This window comes from Salminus brasiliensis, chromosome 17 (genome assembly GCF_030463535.1).
Source record: "Salminus brasiliensis chromosome 17, fSalBra1.hap2, whole genome shotgun sequence".
Classification (NCBI taxonomy): Eukaryota; Metazoa; Chordata; class Actinopteri; order Characiformes; family Bryconidae; genus Salminus; species Salminus brasiliensis.
The window spans coordinates 12,502,915-12,519,236 of NC_132894.1; the positions used below are offsets into that span (position 1 = coordinate 12,502,915).

The 16,322-nt window shown below is 40.3% G+C and overlaps 1 protein-coding gene across 1 annotated transcript in view; it reads right to left on the reverse strand.

Annotated features, from left to right (window-relative positions):
• wdr18 (WD repeat domain 18) overlaps positions 1 to 11,856 on the reverse strand; it is a 75,983-nt gene extending 64,127 nt beyond the window's left edge. Inside the window, exons 1-3 of the mRNA XM_072660898.1 lie at positions 11,626 to 11,856; positions 8,323 to 8,433; positions 6,458 to 6,591 (exon numbers count right to left, since the gene is read on the reverse strand). Coding sequence (XP_072516999.1) covers positions 6,458 to 6,591; positions 8,323 to 8,433; positions 11,626 to 11,835 — 455 coding nt within the window. The 5' untranslated portion in view covers positions 11,836 to 11,856. The remainder of the gene's footprint in view (positions 1 to 6,457; positions 6,592 to 8,322; positions 8,434 to 11,625) is intronic.
• Positions 11,857 to 16,322: the final 4,466 nt, after the last annotated feature.

Sequence of the window (16,322 nt, forward strand, 5' to 3'; positions counted from 1 at the left end):
TACCTGTACTCAGGTGAATGTTGATGTATTTGCATTTTCCTGAGTATTTTCAAATGATCTACTCAGGTATATTAATGGAAAATAGAAGTTTTGAATTATGTTGCACCTTTGTCATTAACATTAATTATGATCTTCATCCTGATACGTTGAGGACTACATCTACACTATAGCCTTTCAATTCCTAAAGCTGCGACATGCTAACATATGACGGCCACTTTAGGAAAATACGGTGATGTTGAGCCTTGTGATGCTGGAGGGAAGCACATCTGGAACATGCTTTGCATTTTGGTCTGCTTTGTGTTTGGTCACACCTCTGACTTTTAGGGTTTATCCAAGTATTTTAGACCAGGAGAGCAGCACAAAAGTGAGGAAAATGTTCTAGCAGTCATCACTGCACTACTGATTAAGATGCTGTATTTTGATAGAAGCTCTACTGTGGTTCTATAATACTAGAGGACAGAGTGGCTTTGTGACCTTGAATTTCTTTAAGTTGTTTCCAGAAAGGTAGTTTTACTTCTACCAGAGTCGTAACAGTATTTGGTAGCACTTTACTGTAGGCCTCATCCGTAAGGCTTTATGACAACTGACACAAACACCTGGAAGGCGTTAACTGTCTAAAGGGCTGCTTTTGTTGATTTTGAGGGTATTTCACTCCAGACAAAGCGGATAACTTATGTATAACACTTAGGTTTGGGTTGAAGGGGGCAGCATTAACCAGCAGGCTCATGTGTATCGAGCTAAAGGCTAATGTAGGTTCCATGCAGTCTTATAAACTCTGCCTTTAGTAAGGTGCAGCCCAGGACTACTGATAGATAGGACAGGTGTGACCTGGCTGCTGAAAAAGCCACCACGACATAGAGCATCTATCCCAAGTCAGTGTTTGCTTAAACCCCTGCAAGTGAACATCCCTGTTATGTAGGCTACATTTGCTGCTAAAACAAAGTTTAGAAGGGTAACAAGTCAAAGAGAATAAGCTTCTCACTTCAGCATGCTCAAATCAGCATGACTCAGAGTTCTCCGGCCCCTCATTATCCACTAGTAACTACTCCAGCAGCCTTGACTCGGAACATGTGACCGCGAGGTTACGCACAGCCCATTTCACGCTCATCTGTAATCTACGCTCCTCTCATGCCTGACTAATGAACGCCCATATCAATATTGAGTACATGGAAGTTCGCTTCAGCTCACTAACGTGGTCAACAAAGCTGAATCCATTGAGAAATTCCCACATATTTTGCCACAATGCTGGCCAGCCTTTACCCGCCAACCCCCACCCCTGTCCCCGGAGGGAGGTGGCCACTGCAATCCATTTTCTTTCCTTTTACATCGTGAAGCTTTCGCAGGTGAGAGGCCCATTATCCACTGCTGGCACTCTCTGTGCTTTAAATTCCCCTCATACTCCTCATCGCTTAATTCTTCATGCTACATTGAGCTCAACATTGTCACTTAAGCGGCAAGGTCACGGTAAGCAAGAGAGCTAAGAGGACGCATTTACTTCAAACTTCGCCCAGAAAGCGCAGCACATCGTGCAGGAGAATAAAAAGCTTCCTCACAATCACAGCACTATGGATGGAGACTTTTAACGACAAATGCAAATAAATCGGGCATCTGAAACTACAGTATTCTGATACTGGTTGGATGGTTTAGACTTGCGTGATGGAAAACAGTAGATACATGATACTGTTTCACTATAAATACCATTACGATAAGCCTTACTGAAAACACAGCAGGATTAGATCTGCATGATACTGAAATAAAAAGCAATGTGGATTAATGTCATGACATGAATTTCATGAATTATGAAATTAAAAAATGTACAGCCAGTGTCTGAATGTACAGCAAGTACAAACCTATTTATGTCCAACTCACCTTTAAGAGAACAGCAACACACATACATGTATACACATGTGCAAAATTTACAACAAAAAAATATATATGCCACACAATACCTAAAAACCCACCTAACCCTAAAACAGAACCATGTGGGACTCCACAAAATAAATCACAACTGTTTCTACATTACTAATAACTTAAACCTAATGTTCAGTTTGTTTATTCTAAGGAATTAAATAAGTAAATCCCTCTTTTCTCATGTAAACTAATCAACCTTTAATTTCACTCAGATGCGCAGTAAAGGTGGCCCTCGTTTTCACTGTAGGCTTGTACATACAGAGCACAGTGAAACTAGTTCAAATTAAATTAAAATTATGCAAGATTAATACTAGAAATGAAAAGCTAATGTTAATAAGAATACAAATTAATTATGAATAATTAAACAAATAAAAAAGATATATAAATAGATTTAAAAAAACATGTTTATATTTAATTTATATTTTATTCAATTATTGTCAATCGCTTTCTCTCCAACACAAAATAAGAACAAAGGGAGCAAGAGCACATTCCCATAGGCATATCTTCACTGTCTGAAAATTAAAATCTTTTTAAAAAAATGACACCTTTCCAGGAGAAGGACAAAGCGTCCATACTTCCAATACAGGTCAATATAAAAAATAGTAATAATTCGAGTAAGTCAATTTGGATCCTTCTTATTTATCCATTTTTGGCTACTGTGTTTTTATAAAATACTGAACTGTCTCTAATAAACTGAAAATGGAAACATTACTATGAACAGATGATATTTTATCACTCCTTATTTTTAGGCATTGCTAAATGTATTGAACCGAGGCATCACAGTATGGGATTCTGGGAATCGTTACACCCCTTACTGTGACAGTACACCTTTGCCCTGTAGCCCGCCTAACAAATCGTTCTTCTAAAATAAAAAAAAAATAATAATAATGTACAGTGCGAGTGAACGGAGGAAAACGGCGAGATTTGAGGTGCTTCTGAGCTGCAAATGCAAAGCAGAGTTCACCCACCACTGTTTGAATTTTAAGCCAAGACCTTGTGGCTCTTTGAGATGGTCCAGGAATTTTGATTCCGGGGTCCAGCCTGGCGGAGAGCCTGTTCTGCGGCCGGTTATGGAGACAGAATAAAAGATGCGCGTCATCTCCCTTCAAAAATGCCACTGAATGAGTGATTGTGAATTATTTATTTCTCTCATGGCAGGACTGGTGCACCTTCTATCTTCCTCCATATATTACTGCCCAAGGTCCGTCTCCTTAGAGTGGTAAAGCATATTATGCTGCGCTATCAAACAAACATGACATATGCTTTCATTCAGCATTCAAGGGAAGTTCACACCTTAGGAAGAAGGGGGAGAAAAAGGCAACCTCCTTTAACCTTCGGTTCATGGAAACTCCCTCTCTGAAACCGATCAGGCTTGGTCCAAGTTTCTATTAGAGCTAAGCACTTTGTGTTTTTCAGTGAGGGTAATCCCTTGAACTTCTGGCATTCATCAAATTAACAGTGGATCGGTTCTGTCCAGCAAAACACTCCAATCCAACAGTCTCTAAGAGGGCCTCATTTTGGCGCTCCACTGTGTAATGACCTGCGATTATTAGTGAACAAGCTGGCAGACAAGACACCGTCGCTACCAGTGGAGGACCTGGCTGAGTGGCCAACTGTCAAGCAGCCTGCGGGCATTCTTACACTTCATACATACAAGGGGTGTAGGAAAATGTTTGGAGTACTGTATCAATTCCCAAAAACACACAAAGGATTTTAATAATAGTTTACATCCTAAGATTCATGGCAGACAGTGGTTCAGTGTTGAACCTAAAACTCTAGATAACAGCTAGATATCTGTGTTGTACTCTGTCTTCAGATCCCACTGTTCAGGCTCTTGCAGTCAACTTTATTTATTTATATATGATGCATATGATTTTTTTTATACTATTACAGTTTTCCTATATTTGAATGAAAATTAATAAATAAATCATTTGCATACAGTATTGCAATAAATCGAATCATAACCCCTCCATCACGATACATATTGTATCGCCAGGTCCTTCAGCCCTTCAACTACCAGTCGGAGGGGACCCCAACCTAAAAAGCTACCTTATATTCATATATTCCAACAGCTTCTTCCAGCAATAAGATCGCCACACATGCTAGTACTACTTTGGGAATGAAAATCCGACTCCATTTACATCCCTTTCACCGATTATTACGCAGTTAAGGACACAGATGAAAACACGCAATCCGTTTGCCATGTCTTTCAATGGTTTCACATGGTGGAAAGACATACACTGCCATCTACTGGGCATAATCTGGGAGCCAATCCAGCAAACACCCTCAAGATGAAGGACATTCTGGAAAACTCAATCCCAAACAACGTCCAGCGCTGATCTGTATTCAGCGTGCACGGTGGGGGGGGGGGATAAAAAAATAACTACTATGATCATTAGAGCACCCTTAATGGCAAAGTAGATTTACTCCTCAGCTCTCCATCTTTTGGGATATTCAGCCTAATTACACTGAAAAACGCCAAGTCATCATAACTTCAAGCTGCTGATCGGTATTAGAGTGGAACAAGCTGTTACTCGGCTCTCTAGAGGATGAGAGGAATTGGCGAAATAGCTAAACAATAAACTCAATGAAATCAAAGCATTGGTTAAAATCGTGGACACAGATTAGCTCATGACCAACATACTCAATTGCATATTGACTTTCTGCTCACAACTGATCTAGCCAGGACTACAAATGCATAGCAACTATTGCAAGGCTGGGCATGGGTTTTACACAGCACCTATTCAACATTTTGCACAACAAATTGTAACACTTTTTTTAAATTTATAAAATTCAAGAAATGTATATATTTTAAACTGTGTTGATAAAGATGAAGGGTCAAACAGAAAAGATCCACATTTGGTGCACACCACATTTACATCATTTTTATTTTCTTATATCTGCTAAATTCAGCAAATGATCAGTGACTGTGTATTTAAGTTGGCAGAAGCTTGTTCTGTAAAAAGGATGCAAATTTACTTGAACTTAGAAAAGCAAGAAGTACATGCAACTGCACCAGGGTGCCCTATTTATATACATATAATAATAAATATAATAAAATATAATATAATAATATATATATAAATAAAAAAATAATAAATAATTAAATTAATAAAAAAAATTTATGGCCAAAGTTATGGTATTGCTGTCAAAAGAAAACAGTGTATCTATAACATTAGCAACTCAACAGTAGAAGCAAAGCACTTGACTTTAAGTTAATGTAAAACGTAATGCAATAAAAAATGTGGAACTTTTCTGTTCGATCCTTCATCTTAATACTGAGCATTTTCTGACTGTCAAATTATGATCTAAAAATATTCTACCTACTTAAAACACACCATGTCTTCTAATAGCAAATATGCGTGAATATAGTAAGCGCACTTTGATTAAGACCAAAGCAACCACAGAGACTTTTCAAAGAGGTGGTCTCGGCCTGGGCCCCAACCAACTCTGGAGCGGTTTGTTTGTGGTGAGAACGTGATCTGACCTTGATTCGAACCAAATATCAGCTGTATTTTGCATGTTTGAGCAAAACTGCTCCCATGAGCATGGTATACTGCCCGGACTACAGCTATGAACTAATGCCCTCTCTGCCGATGCTCCGTGTTAAACTGCACACCAACATGCACTAGTTCGTAACGCAGGACCTTCTTCCCGCATTTACGTTCTTGCTCCCAGCCCAGACTGGTCTGACCAATAAGCAGAGAGAACGTTCTTATGTGGTTTGTTGTGGCGTGCTTGATTTTTTTCCTTTCTTGAGATAATTGCTTGAGATAAATGATATATATATATATAATTTTGTATTATTATTTATGTATTATTTATTTTTCTGTGTAAAAAAAAAAATCTAATTATAAAAAAAAAAAAAAAAAAAAAAAAAAACCCCACAGTGAAAATGCTCTCAAGTTCACAAACTCGTTAACTGACTCGAACCAAAGCACATGAACGCTAATCTAACTGCGCAACAGTTACTCAGAAGGTTTGGGCAGATCATGGACAGGTCAGTTTGAAAAGGAAAATAATGATAAAGTTCCTATAATAATGCTAAATTTCAAAATATTAATACAAAAAAATGTCACTTTCACACACCCACTACTTTTGATTAACCGCTGATCTCAAAAACACTGCCTTTTCCACTCATCCTGCCTTTGATGTGAAGGGGCAGGTTTGGATCTGTGTACCCCAAAACATGGCACTGGTCTTTTCTAATGGTAGAGCTCAACTAATCACAACTCGCAAATAAAAAAGGCCTAATAGGAAAATACAAAATGAAGATTCAATAAACATAATGAAAATCAAAAGGCCTAACACATTCAATCATGCACCGTAATATCGGTGGGCTCATTTCTGCGAAGCAATGATGGCTATTGCAATTTTTGTGATAAATGGGGACTGAGGTGCTTATATCAATAGCTCCAGCTGGATGAGTGGATGGCAAAAGCATGAAAATTGGCTCTTACTGCCAATATGACACCATTAGCAAGCATTCAAATTTCTATTGACACTGAAAATAATAAAAAGAGAAGGAGCAAATTATCCAACATACCTGGCAAGATTCCAGACGAGTGCCAGATTGTCCTTTCCTCCCGACACGAAATGGCTGCTGTCATCCGTGAAACGCAAGCAGCTCAGGTCCTGATAGTGACGGTTCAAAATAACCAGCAGGTTTCCTGTTGAGACCTATAGCAAAGATAATACAGAGAAGCTCTAACAATAAAAAAGACACCAAATAAGGGCTGAAAGTGTCACAGCAGCTGCAAATAGCCAGTGCCACACTATTATCCAGACTCTAAATGAAAACAAATGTGACGTAAACAGTTGGCTTAAGGCTGAGAAAGGCCCGTCTCCCTCCACCCATCCTCACCCTCTTCTATAGGGGAACCATAGAGAGCATCCTAAGCAGCTGCATCACTGCCTGGTTTGGGACCTGCACAGCCTCTGACCGCAAGTCCCTCCAACGCATTGTGAGGACAGCTGAGAAGATCATCGGAGTCTCTCTCCCCTCCGTCATGGACATTTACACTGCCCGCTGCATCCGCAAAGCAACCAGCATTGTGGATGACTCCACCCACCCTTCACACAGACTGTTCTCCCTCCTGCCATCAGGAAGAAGGTACCGCAGCATCCGGTCCAACACGACCAGACTCTGCAATAGCTTCTTCCCCCAAGCCATCAGACTCCTCAACACAACTCAACTTCTGAACTGATATCTTTCTGGTACATGTACACTCTCCCTCTCTCTCTCTTTCCAACCATTTACCCCAGATAACATGGGAAGCATTTTTTTTGCACAAGCATTTGCATTAATAACTTTACTACCTCACTGGACTCTATTTATCGCACATTGCACAACTTGCACACTACAGTCATTATTTATTATCCTCTGTCTGTACTGTGTTGTCTGTCCGCACTTGTTTGTTTGTGTTGCACTTGTGTCTTGTATGCACTGTCTATGTTGCACCATGGTCCTGGAGGAACGTTGTTTCGTTTCACTGTGTACTCTGTATGTAGTTGAAATGACAATAAACCGACTTGACTTGACTTGACTTGACTTGACTTGACTTGACTTGACTTGACTTTTAGCCAGATGTTGAATGGCAATTAAACAGGAAGGGGCCAAGTGTGAAGACAATGGAGTGAAAATGAGTGTGGGAGGCTCAGTCATTAACAGAAGCTGATACATTACCAGGCAATACTGTGACATCTGGATTACAGTTGTTAAAGGGAAACAGTTCTATGATGCTCTAGTTTTTACAGTGCAGTTTACAGTATTTCGTATGTGGTTTAACTTAACTGGTGGAATTAATTGGAAAAGAACAGATCTTCAGACAATTATATACAATTTGAGATTTTATATAATATATATATATATATAAACAGATAAATACTTTATTGATGCCGAAGGAAATTTAGCCTCCAGCAGCATAACACAGTAGTACACTATAGGAACAGATACAGACAGGACACTAATACAGACGCAATATCATCAGCCTGTGTCAGTATTCACCGGTCACATGAAGTGTTTGCACGAGGCAGAAGTTTCTTATTGGAAGACAAAAAAGTAAAGCTTTGAAAAATGCAGGGGGCCATAAACAGACCAGACTACACCTTCACCTGCAGTTACTGCTTCTGCTGAGTGATTAACATTAGGAGTCTTTGTGTTTAATACAGAGCTGCTGATGTTTCGCCAGAGCTGCAAGAGCCTGTTAACGCAGCATCCAATGCTTAGAAACAAGAGACTACCAATTCACATGGGCTGAATTACATGAATTCAGATCATCTCTGCTAATCCCGGGAATTTGCATGGATGCAACAGACTTTCTAGCTTTTTAACTGCTGGACCACTAATGGGTCTCCAAATCTTGTGACACAGTGACAAAGTTTTGAATTGTATCTTGGCTGGTTGCTCACCTCCCACAAGTATATAGCTTCAGCAATGCCTGCCAGCACATAGAGGCCATTGGGAGATGCTGTTAGGCAGGTGACAATCCCAGGACACACAATCTTCTGCTGCAGCTGATCCTGAGAGCCAGATGAGGTGAGAAAAAGAACAACAAAGAAAAGAGAAAACAGGATGAGGGACACTGAAGGTTTATGAGGTTTATCGCACATTCATCTACATATACAGACTCCTGGAATATACACCTAAAGATCTAAAGTTACACTTTCTTTCAGGAGTTTAGAGGCTCTGTATTTCAGTGATAATAGGTATGCACACTGGGGAATACCTGTGTATTGAGGAGTGCTTGTTTGATTAGCTACTATAATTGTGTTTACTACTCCTCAGTTAGGCCGCAGTGATATGGGTCTAAGAAGGACACTAGAATAGATACTTCAGCACCCGTACCAAAGTCCAAGTCCATGCCAAAATATCAAGAAATGTGATGGAACTAGTTTTATATGGTACTGAAAGGAACCGAAACTACCACAGCCGTCACAGGCTTTGTTCAGACTGCAGGCAAACTGAATTTGTTCCCCAAATCAGATCTGGTGAGACTACTGCCCCCACTGTTATTTGCAAGAGTTCTGGATTTAGCGTGGTCGCGTTGTGAGTAACGCGAAAGAAACTTGTAACCACGTCTGAATGTGGCATGCATCACATTTGCAGAAAAAGATTCATCAGATCAGATTTCATGTGGGTTTTGGCTGTCCAGACTCTCAAAAATCAACCTGGACACAATCTACATATGCCAGAAATCAGATCTGGACTGGTAGTCTGAACATAACCATAGATACGCATAATTGCGGGGGGGAGAAGGAAGGTAACCATAACAACAACACATGGAATTGTTTGAGGAGTTGAGTCGGATGATCAGGGAATAATATGCAAACAATGTCACAGAGCTTTTAGAACGAACCCCTAGAACTTGTCTAAGCACCTGAAACACAGACATCCAGATCTGTACGCAGAATTCGAAGGTGAGCGAGTGTTGCCAAAAAACTTGTAACCTGAAATGTTGCCCTTATTGTTTGTGAATTGTGATCAGAAAGGCAAATTTAGGCGATGGCTAATAACCAGTGATATTAGCACAATGTGTGTGCAGCTAACTGCATGAATCATAGAATTTAGGTACAAGTAATAGGTACTGGCACCTACTACCAATACCACGGATACTGTGAATATTATGTGTGAGTCACAGTCTTTTCATCTCCTTCCTGCATTTGTTTTTCTTGTGATAAGGCGAGAAAAAGTAAAGTGCAGAGTAAGCACCACTGTAAACCCACAAATACATCCCCGTATACACTTAGCTCTGTAGTATGCATAAGCTATACAGGATTTCCGCAAAACAGAGCAAATAAACATAACGCAGAGCCAAGCTTTACAGAGCTCTTTAAAACAATAAAACACTGGAATTCAATGATTAAGTGGTGTGTCCCAATAATTTTGTCCACATAGTGTGTGTGAAGCCTCTTGCTCACATATGGCTTTACATGAGTCATACTGTTAATAAATAATATAATTTGTAACTGTATAATACACCTAGACTTCAAGAGGTTAAAGGGCCCAGATCTTACATTTTACTTTGAGGTCCAATTACAAAATGTGTGTAGCTTTATGTTCCAAAAAGTGTCAATTTGTTTTAAATCTGACTGGCTGATCTGTTTTGTGCCTAATTTGAAAAGCACTCAGAGAACTACAGTATGAATGGGCAGGGCTAAACTGTGGTTGGCTGAAGAGGCGGAGATATGTAAATGTAATAAAAGATATGTAAAATTCTCATGAACTGATATCAAAATATTTTAGCAGCTTTCCATCATTTCCATATAAGAAAACTTGGCTCGGTAGACTGGAGAGTGGACAGAAAGTTTTGAAACGTTCAATATTTCCACATAACTCCAAATATTTTTACAGCTTACTGTCAAAGTATATTTGCACTGGTATGTAGAATCTCACTGCCATGCAGCCTCTTTTTAACCCCATGACTTTTTAAGCAGTTCTGTGGACATGCAGCTTCAGTCCCAACCCACAGCTCCAATTTAGTAGGGATGGGCAATACTGCATCAATATTATATGCTTCCAAGTTAATGAATGTGCTAGAAGTGATGTCCATTATATCAGAAAAGCTTACTGTAATGTAATTTGCCACAGCAGCAATAAACCTGGTCATACTGCCACTTTTTTTACAAAAAAAAAAAAAAAAAAAAAAAAAAAAAAAAAACACACCACCACCACAGGCTACAGGCCTCCAACAAAAGCCTGATCCACAGAGGATCACAAAGACATGAGCCACATGTCCATGTGTGAAAACAGCCTCCAAAACCCACCTTTCTCATGCCTCAAAGCAGGTCTGCAGAGAAGAAATGACAAATGACATGCCACTTTTGCCAAGGCCTGGAAGCAGACTCAAACTGCCACCTTCAGCTGTCCCTGGATCGGATGTTCAGGAACTACCCAAGAACCCCTGAGGTACAGGCCATCTGCTAGAAGACCAGCATCTCAGTCAACAGTCAAGTTTTTAAATCGCCATTCACTGAGAGTCAGACCTTCAAGCTCAACCAAAGTCTGCAGAGGACCACATGGACAAAGAAAAAGCCCTCCGGGGAAACAAATATTAAGACCATGAAGTATGTTTGGAGGACTAACGGCGGGTTAGTAATGAACACTGTACCACCAGTTAAGCATGGTGGTGGTAGCAGCAACATGCCTCTGGGCTATTTCACTGCCTCGGTTGACGGAATGATTAAGTAATGACCCCAAACCTACAGGTGTGAACACAGCTCAAAGTACTCAAACACTCTACAGCCCCAAATCTGATTGCATTACATTTTCGGTTGAGATCAGACGTTTCGATACTGAGGGGTAACATTATTACAGTATGTAATTTATATCAGCTTTATATCAGGCAGTGTGAATGTCCCCTTAACAGTCCTGAAGGTCCACCTTTTCCAACTTTTCACTGTAAACAAGTGAAACAAAGACAGGCCCCAATACAACTTGTGATGTTATTATAATATTACTTATGTCCAGTGAGTGAAGTCACTAAAGAAGTGGCTACCCTTAGGGGTACCACTCCAGTGACAGCGTCTGTCCCCTGAGTGGACAGTTCAGTAGCCAGTGTAGTAGCCAGGAACATGTGGTATTAATGAATGGACAGTTTGGTCTAACTTTCCAAGTATGAGTTACTATCCATCCTTTTGTCCTCACTATTTTCGTTGTGTGCAGCTCTGGGAACGATGCCGTGCTGCTCACAGCTGTTTCTCAGCCTCTCCTACCTTTCTTTGTATCTCCCACACGTTGATGAAGTTCTTCCCCAGCTGCGCTCCCAGGATGTACTCTCCGTTGAGGATCGTTAAGGAGCGCGCAGAGGTGTTCCCCCCACGGTACGATAAGAGGTTTGTTGAAGTGTGAGGGTCGAAGACCGCGCAGTTCCACAGCTGACCAGCCGAATCGGCCGACAACACCACTTCCATGGGCGCCGACATGTTGGCCGCACAAAGCGCGATTATTTTGGAAGAAGAGGGCCGTCCGTGAAGTCGTCATTTCCGAGTTGTGCTGGATTGTGGGTAATGTAGTTGTTATGAGCCTGAATCGACGCCTCACGCGCATCGCCTATAGAGAAATATTTGGCGGACAAAAACTACATGGTAACTAATGTAGCTATATGGGTAATGGGTAAAATTCTGCTCAATTAAAAGTGGATTTTTTCTACATTTAAACAAAGAACACGATTAAACAGATCAAATTCAAAGTTAGGACGTGTTGTTTTATTAATATTATTATTATTATTATTTTTAATTTTTTTTTTTAGCTACATTAAATAATCTGAATTCACCATCAGTGTGTTGTAGCCTCACTTAGCTAACGTTAGCCTACTGTGTTTAGCTGTAGTCTGAGGCTTAACTGTATATTAAATAATATTACATGCAAAAACCAACAGTGTTGCAAAGAATTACATATAAAAACCCTCATATTGATTAATTGGTGGATTCTGTAAGGTCTACACTTTGAAATGTATGTGTACCTCATTTACAGCACAAATACGTACATTGCTATATAGTCCATTTTAATATATTAACATATTATCTTCTCAAAATAGTCCTCAATACAGTCATGTGGAAAACTTCAAGGACAAACCATGAGCTAAAGTTAGAATCAGGTGCAGCACATCAGCTGCAGATGATAAGAAAATCAGTAGAGAGGATTTTGGGGAAGCCTGTCTTATTTAAACCTCAGACAGTTTGGTTTGTTGTTGATTGTTGAAGTGCAGAACTCTCTGAGGCCTTCAGTATCTATGAAGGAACAAATAGAAATCGGCTATCCGCTATAAAATTTAGAAGTGAATCATCCGCCAACATGGCCAGGTCAGCTCGTCCTAGTACAGCTCAAGAGCAGGCCACCTCAAACAATCCTAAAATATCACCAGGGGACCTACAGGTCGCTCTTGCCACAGTTGATGTCAAAGTACAACATCCACCATTGGAAGAGACCCCACACATTTGTTTTTCATGGGAGGTGTGCAAGGAGGAGACCCTCGTTCTCAAAAAAAAGTTTGCCAGAGGACACTTAGACAATGACCAGGATGTCTGGAACAATTCTAAGAATCTTAAGGTACGCTGCCAAAAGCTGGGGCCTGGCTATGCAGCACATTTGGCAGCTGGTCATAACAGCAAAAGGTGCTCTATTGAGTACTAAAGACACTTGTCATGAAGGGGTTGAATAATTCTGAGGCTGCAGTGGTCATAAAAAGGGGCATTTTGTGTTGAATCTGGAGAAAGCACTTGTTCTATTAGTTATATTGAGCAATTTAAATGGTTCTTCGTTTATTGTAAACAACTGAACATTTGTAAATGTTGCTAATAAAGCTCATTTGCAGCTCATTTCAATTGCAAATGTAGGGTGTCTTGAGTTTTTACTCACAAGACATTTCTTCAGTTGAATGTGTTTAGTTTTTAAGGGGTGTCCTAGGTCTTCACATGACTGTATATTAATTTGAAGCCACTAGAACCTTAATTCCTGACCTCAGTAAATTAGTTTGTGGCATCTACATATTAACAACTTACAAAAAAAAACACCACCATGTCACCTTGGTAGACAAGATGTATAAGAAATGTTTTTACATTTGCTTTGCAAAACATTATAAAAATGTACCATGTACATCTGTAGAACCATGTGTGTGTGTGTGTTCATGCACATGAATGGGAGAGTATCTTGTAAAGGAGTCGCCTGCGCCCTCCACAGCAGGTCCAGGAAGAGCTTCCTCTTCTAAATCATCCCCGCCTTGAGGTCAAGATGACTTCTGTCCACCACATGAAAAGCATCGTAGGCAGAGAAGGCTTTTTTTTTTTAACTTTCACTTTCTCCAGAGAATCTCTAGGCCACGGTCGTATAGGCAGGCATACAAGTTGTTGCTTTTCCTTCTCTTATTTCAACCATTCTACACATTCCCTGATTCTTTTTTGGCCCTCACCCAACAGATTAGCCGATGAGTGCCTGCAAGTTCCTTTTTTGAATGCTTTACGTAACACGAAATAAGACAGCGACCTCTGGTTTGTGTCCAGTTAATCTCTTGTTCCAAATTTAGGAAAGTTACTGGGGTACAGTGACCCAGTGATGTAGTGAACTGGAACATTCTTACCCATGTCCCACAATGCACCTCAAGACACAGGAACAGAACAGGCCCAGCAAGGCATAGTAAATCAAATGAACAGCAAAAAGACATCATGCAGTCATGTAAAACAAAAAAAGAGGACACCCCATTAGATATGTACACCCTTTTCTGTTTGTCTGATAAAATGTCAATTAGATGTTTTCTTTAGCTGTCTACTAGTCTCTGACATTAGCTGAGGGAATGCAGAATTCTTTCACTCCTCCATGCAGAATTCTTTCAGTTTTGTGATGTTGTGAAGGGATTTCTTCATGGCCAGACCGCACCGAATCTCAAGATGACTTGGCCAGTCCAGTTTTCTTCTTTTTAGCCATTTCTTGGTGGATTTACTTAGATGTTTTGGATCACTGTCACTGTGCAGTCTCTTTGTGCTGGTAGTTGCATGTACTGTGGCAGGAGCTACCTGTAGGTCCTGTGTTGACATTTTAAGATTGTTGGAGACTTCTTGACACATCTTGTGTTCTGCTGTTGGGCTGAACTTGCTAGAATGGTGTGTTTCTGATGTTTTCAGATGGTGAAATGGCAAATTTCTAATTGTTTTGAGATCTTTTTAAACTCCTTCCCAGACTCATTAGCATCTACAACTTTCCTGCTGAAGGCCCTTAGTGAGTTCTTTGGATCTCACCACAGGGATTCCACTCACTTCAACAATCAAGAGCAAACCAGACTAAATGTCTGAGGTTTAAATAAGACAGGATTCTCATGCTGGTAGTTGCATGTACTGTGGCAGGAGCTACCTCTAAGTCCCGTGATGACATTTTAGGATTGTTGAACACTTCCTGACACATCTTGCATTCTGCTGTTACATTTACATTTACATTACATTTACGGCATTTAGCTGATGCTCTTATCCAGAACGACTTACAAGGTAACTTGTATTACAGAGGTGGGCCAATGTAGTGTTAGTAGTCTTGCCCAAGGACTCTTATTGGTGTATCACAGGATAATCACCCAGATAGGGAATTGAACCCCAGTCTCCCACATGGTGTGGTAGCTCACTGGCAGGTAGTGGTGTTATCTGGGCTGAATCTGCCAGGATGGGCAGTTTTGAGATCTTTCTTTTGAGATCACTTGTTTAAAAAAAGATTTAAATAAGACAGGATCCTTCAGAATCCTCTCTGCAACTGATACTAATTTAAGGCATTTGAAGTAGTAATAAGTGTGGGGGTGTCCAAACTTTCCTTACAAGATAATGGCAAATCTATTAATGAATTATTTTTCTTCATTTTTCTACATTTCTTCAGTTCTTCTTTTCATTTATATTACCTTCAACTCTCCATATTGTTCAAATGTCCATATGTTTAAATATGTTAAGAAAAAAGAAAAAGGTTTTCAAGTAGAGAATAAGCCCTCCAATAAGCCCATAAAAACACTGTTAACAGAGTTTACGTTCCACCCTAAAACTCTTTATCTTTAAAAGTCTTTATCTTTAAATCTTTAAAAGTGCTGGACTGGGCCAACAGGCAGGATTTTACAGCATTTAAACTCTGCTTTACTCTTTAGTAGTTCAGCACCCATTCCCTCTGTGTGTAAAAGTGGCTGCCTCCTTTCTTTTAGGAGCTGGTAACACTCCCCTCAGCAGCAATAACTGCAACCAAACACTTTCTGTAGTTGTTAATACATGTCTCACAATTCCTGTCCTGTCCTTGCCAAACTGCTCCAGCTCAGTGACATTTGTAGGCCTTCGAGCTGTGCGTTTCCGGTCCTGCCCCAGCCTTTTAACAGAGTTCAGGCTGGCAATGTGACGAGGCAATTCCAAAACTCAACTCACTTCTCTGGGTGATGTAATGCTGTGGGGGACGTTTTTTCTTGCCCCTTTATTAGCAATCAATCAGTCATTGCTTGAGTGCCACAGACTATTTGAATATTGTCGCTGATCATGTGCATCCCTTCATCCAGCGCCAAATTGCACGAGTGGCAGGAACTGAAACCACTTGTCCTACGCAACTCTAATTGCGACATGTTTGTCCCAGTGATGTTGAACAAGTCATGAGTTTGACTCCTGAGAAAATGTGAAAGGTCTGACTTGTCACAGTAGTGTGAAGAAATACCCAACCAGGCGTGGCATACCATACAGAGGGTGAAATGTGAGGAAGGCCTCAAGAAAACTGTACATGTAGCTGAAGGCAGGAAGAGGAGCTGCATCGTGTTGGACCATGTTGTGCCTGAGAAAAAAATGTTACCATAGCAATCATGGACAGTGTTGGACACTGTATGGAAGGTGTATCTTCTGTGAGATGGGTTCAACCTGACAAACGGCAAATTGGTTGGCATGTGAGTGTATTCGGATTTATGCATTGTTAT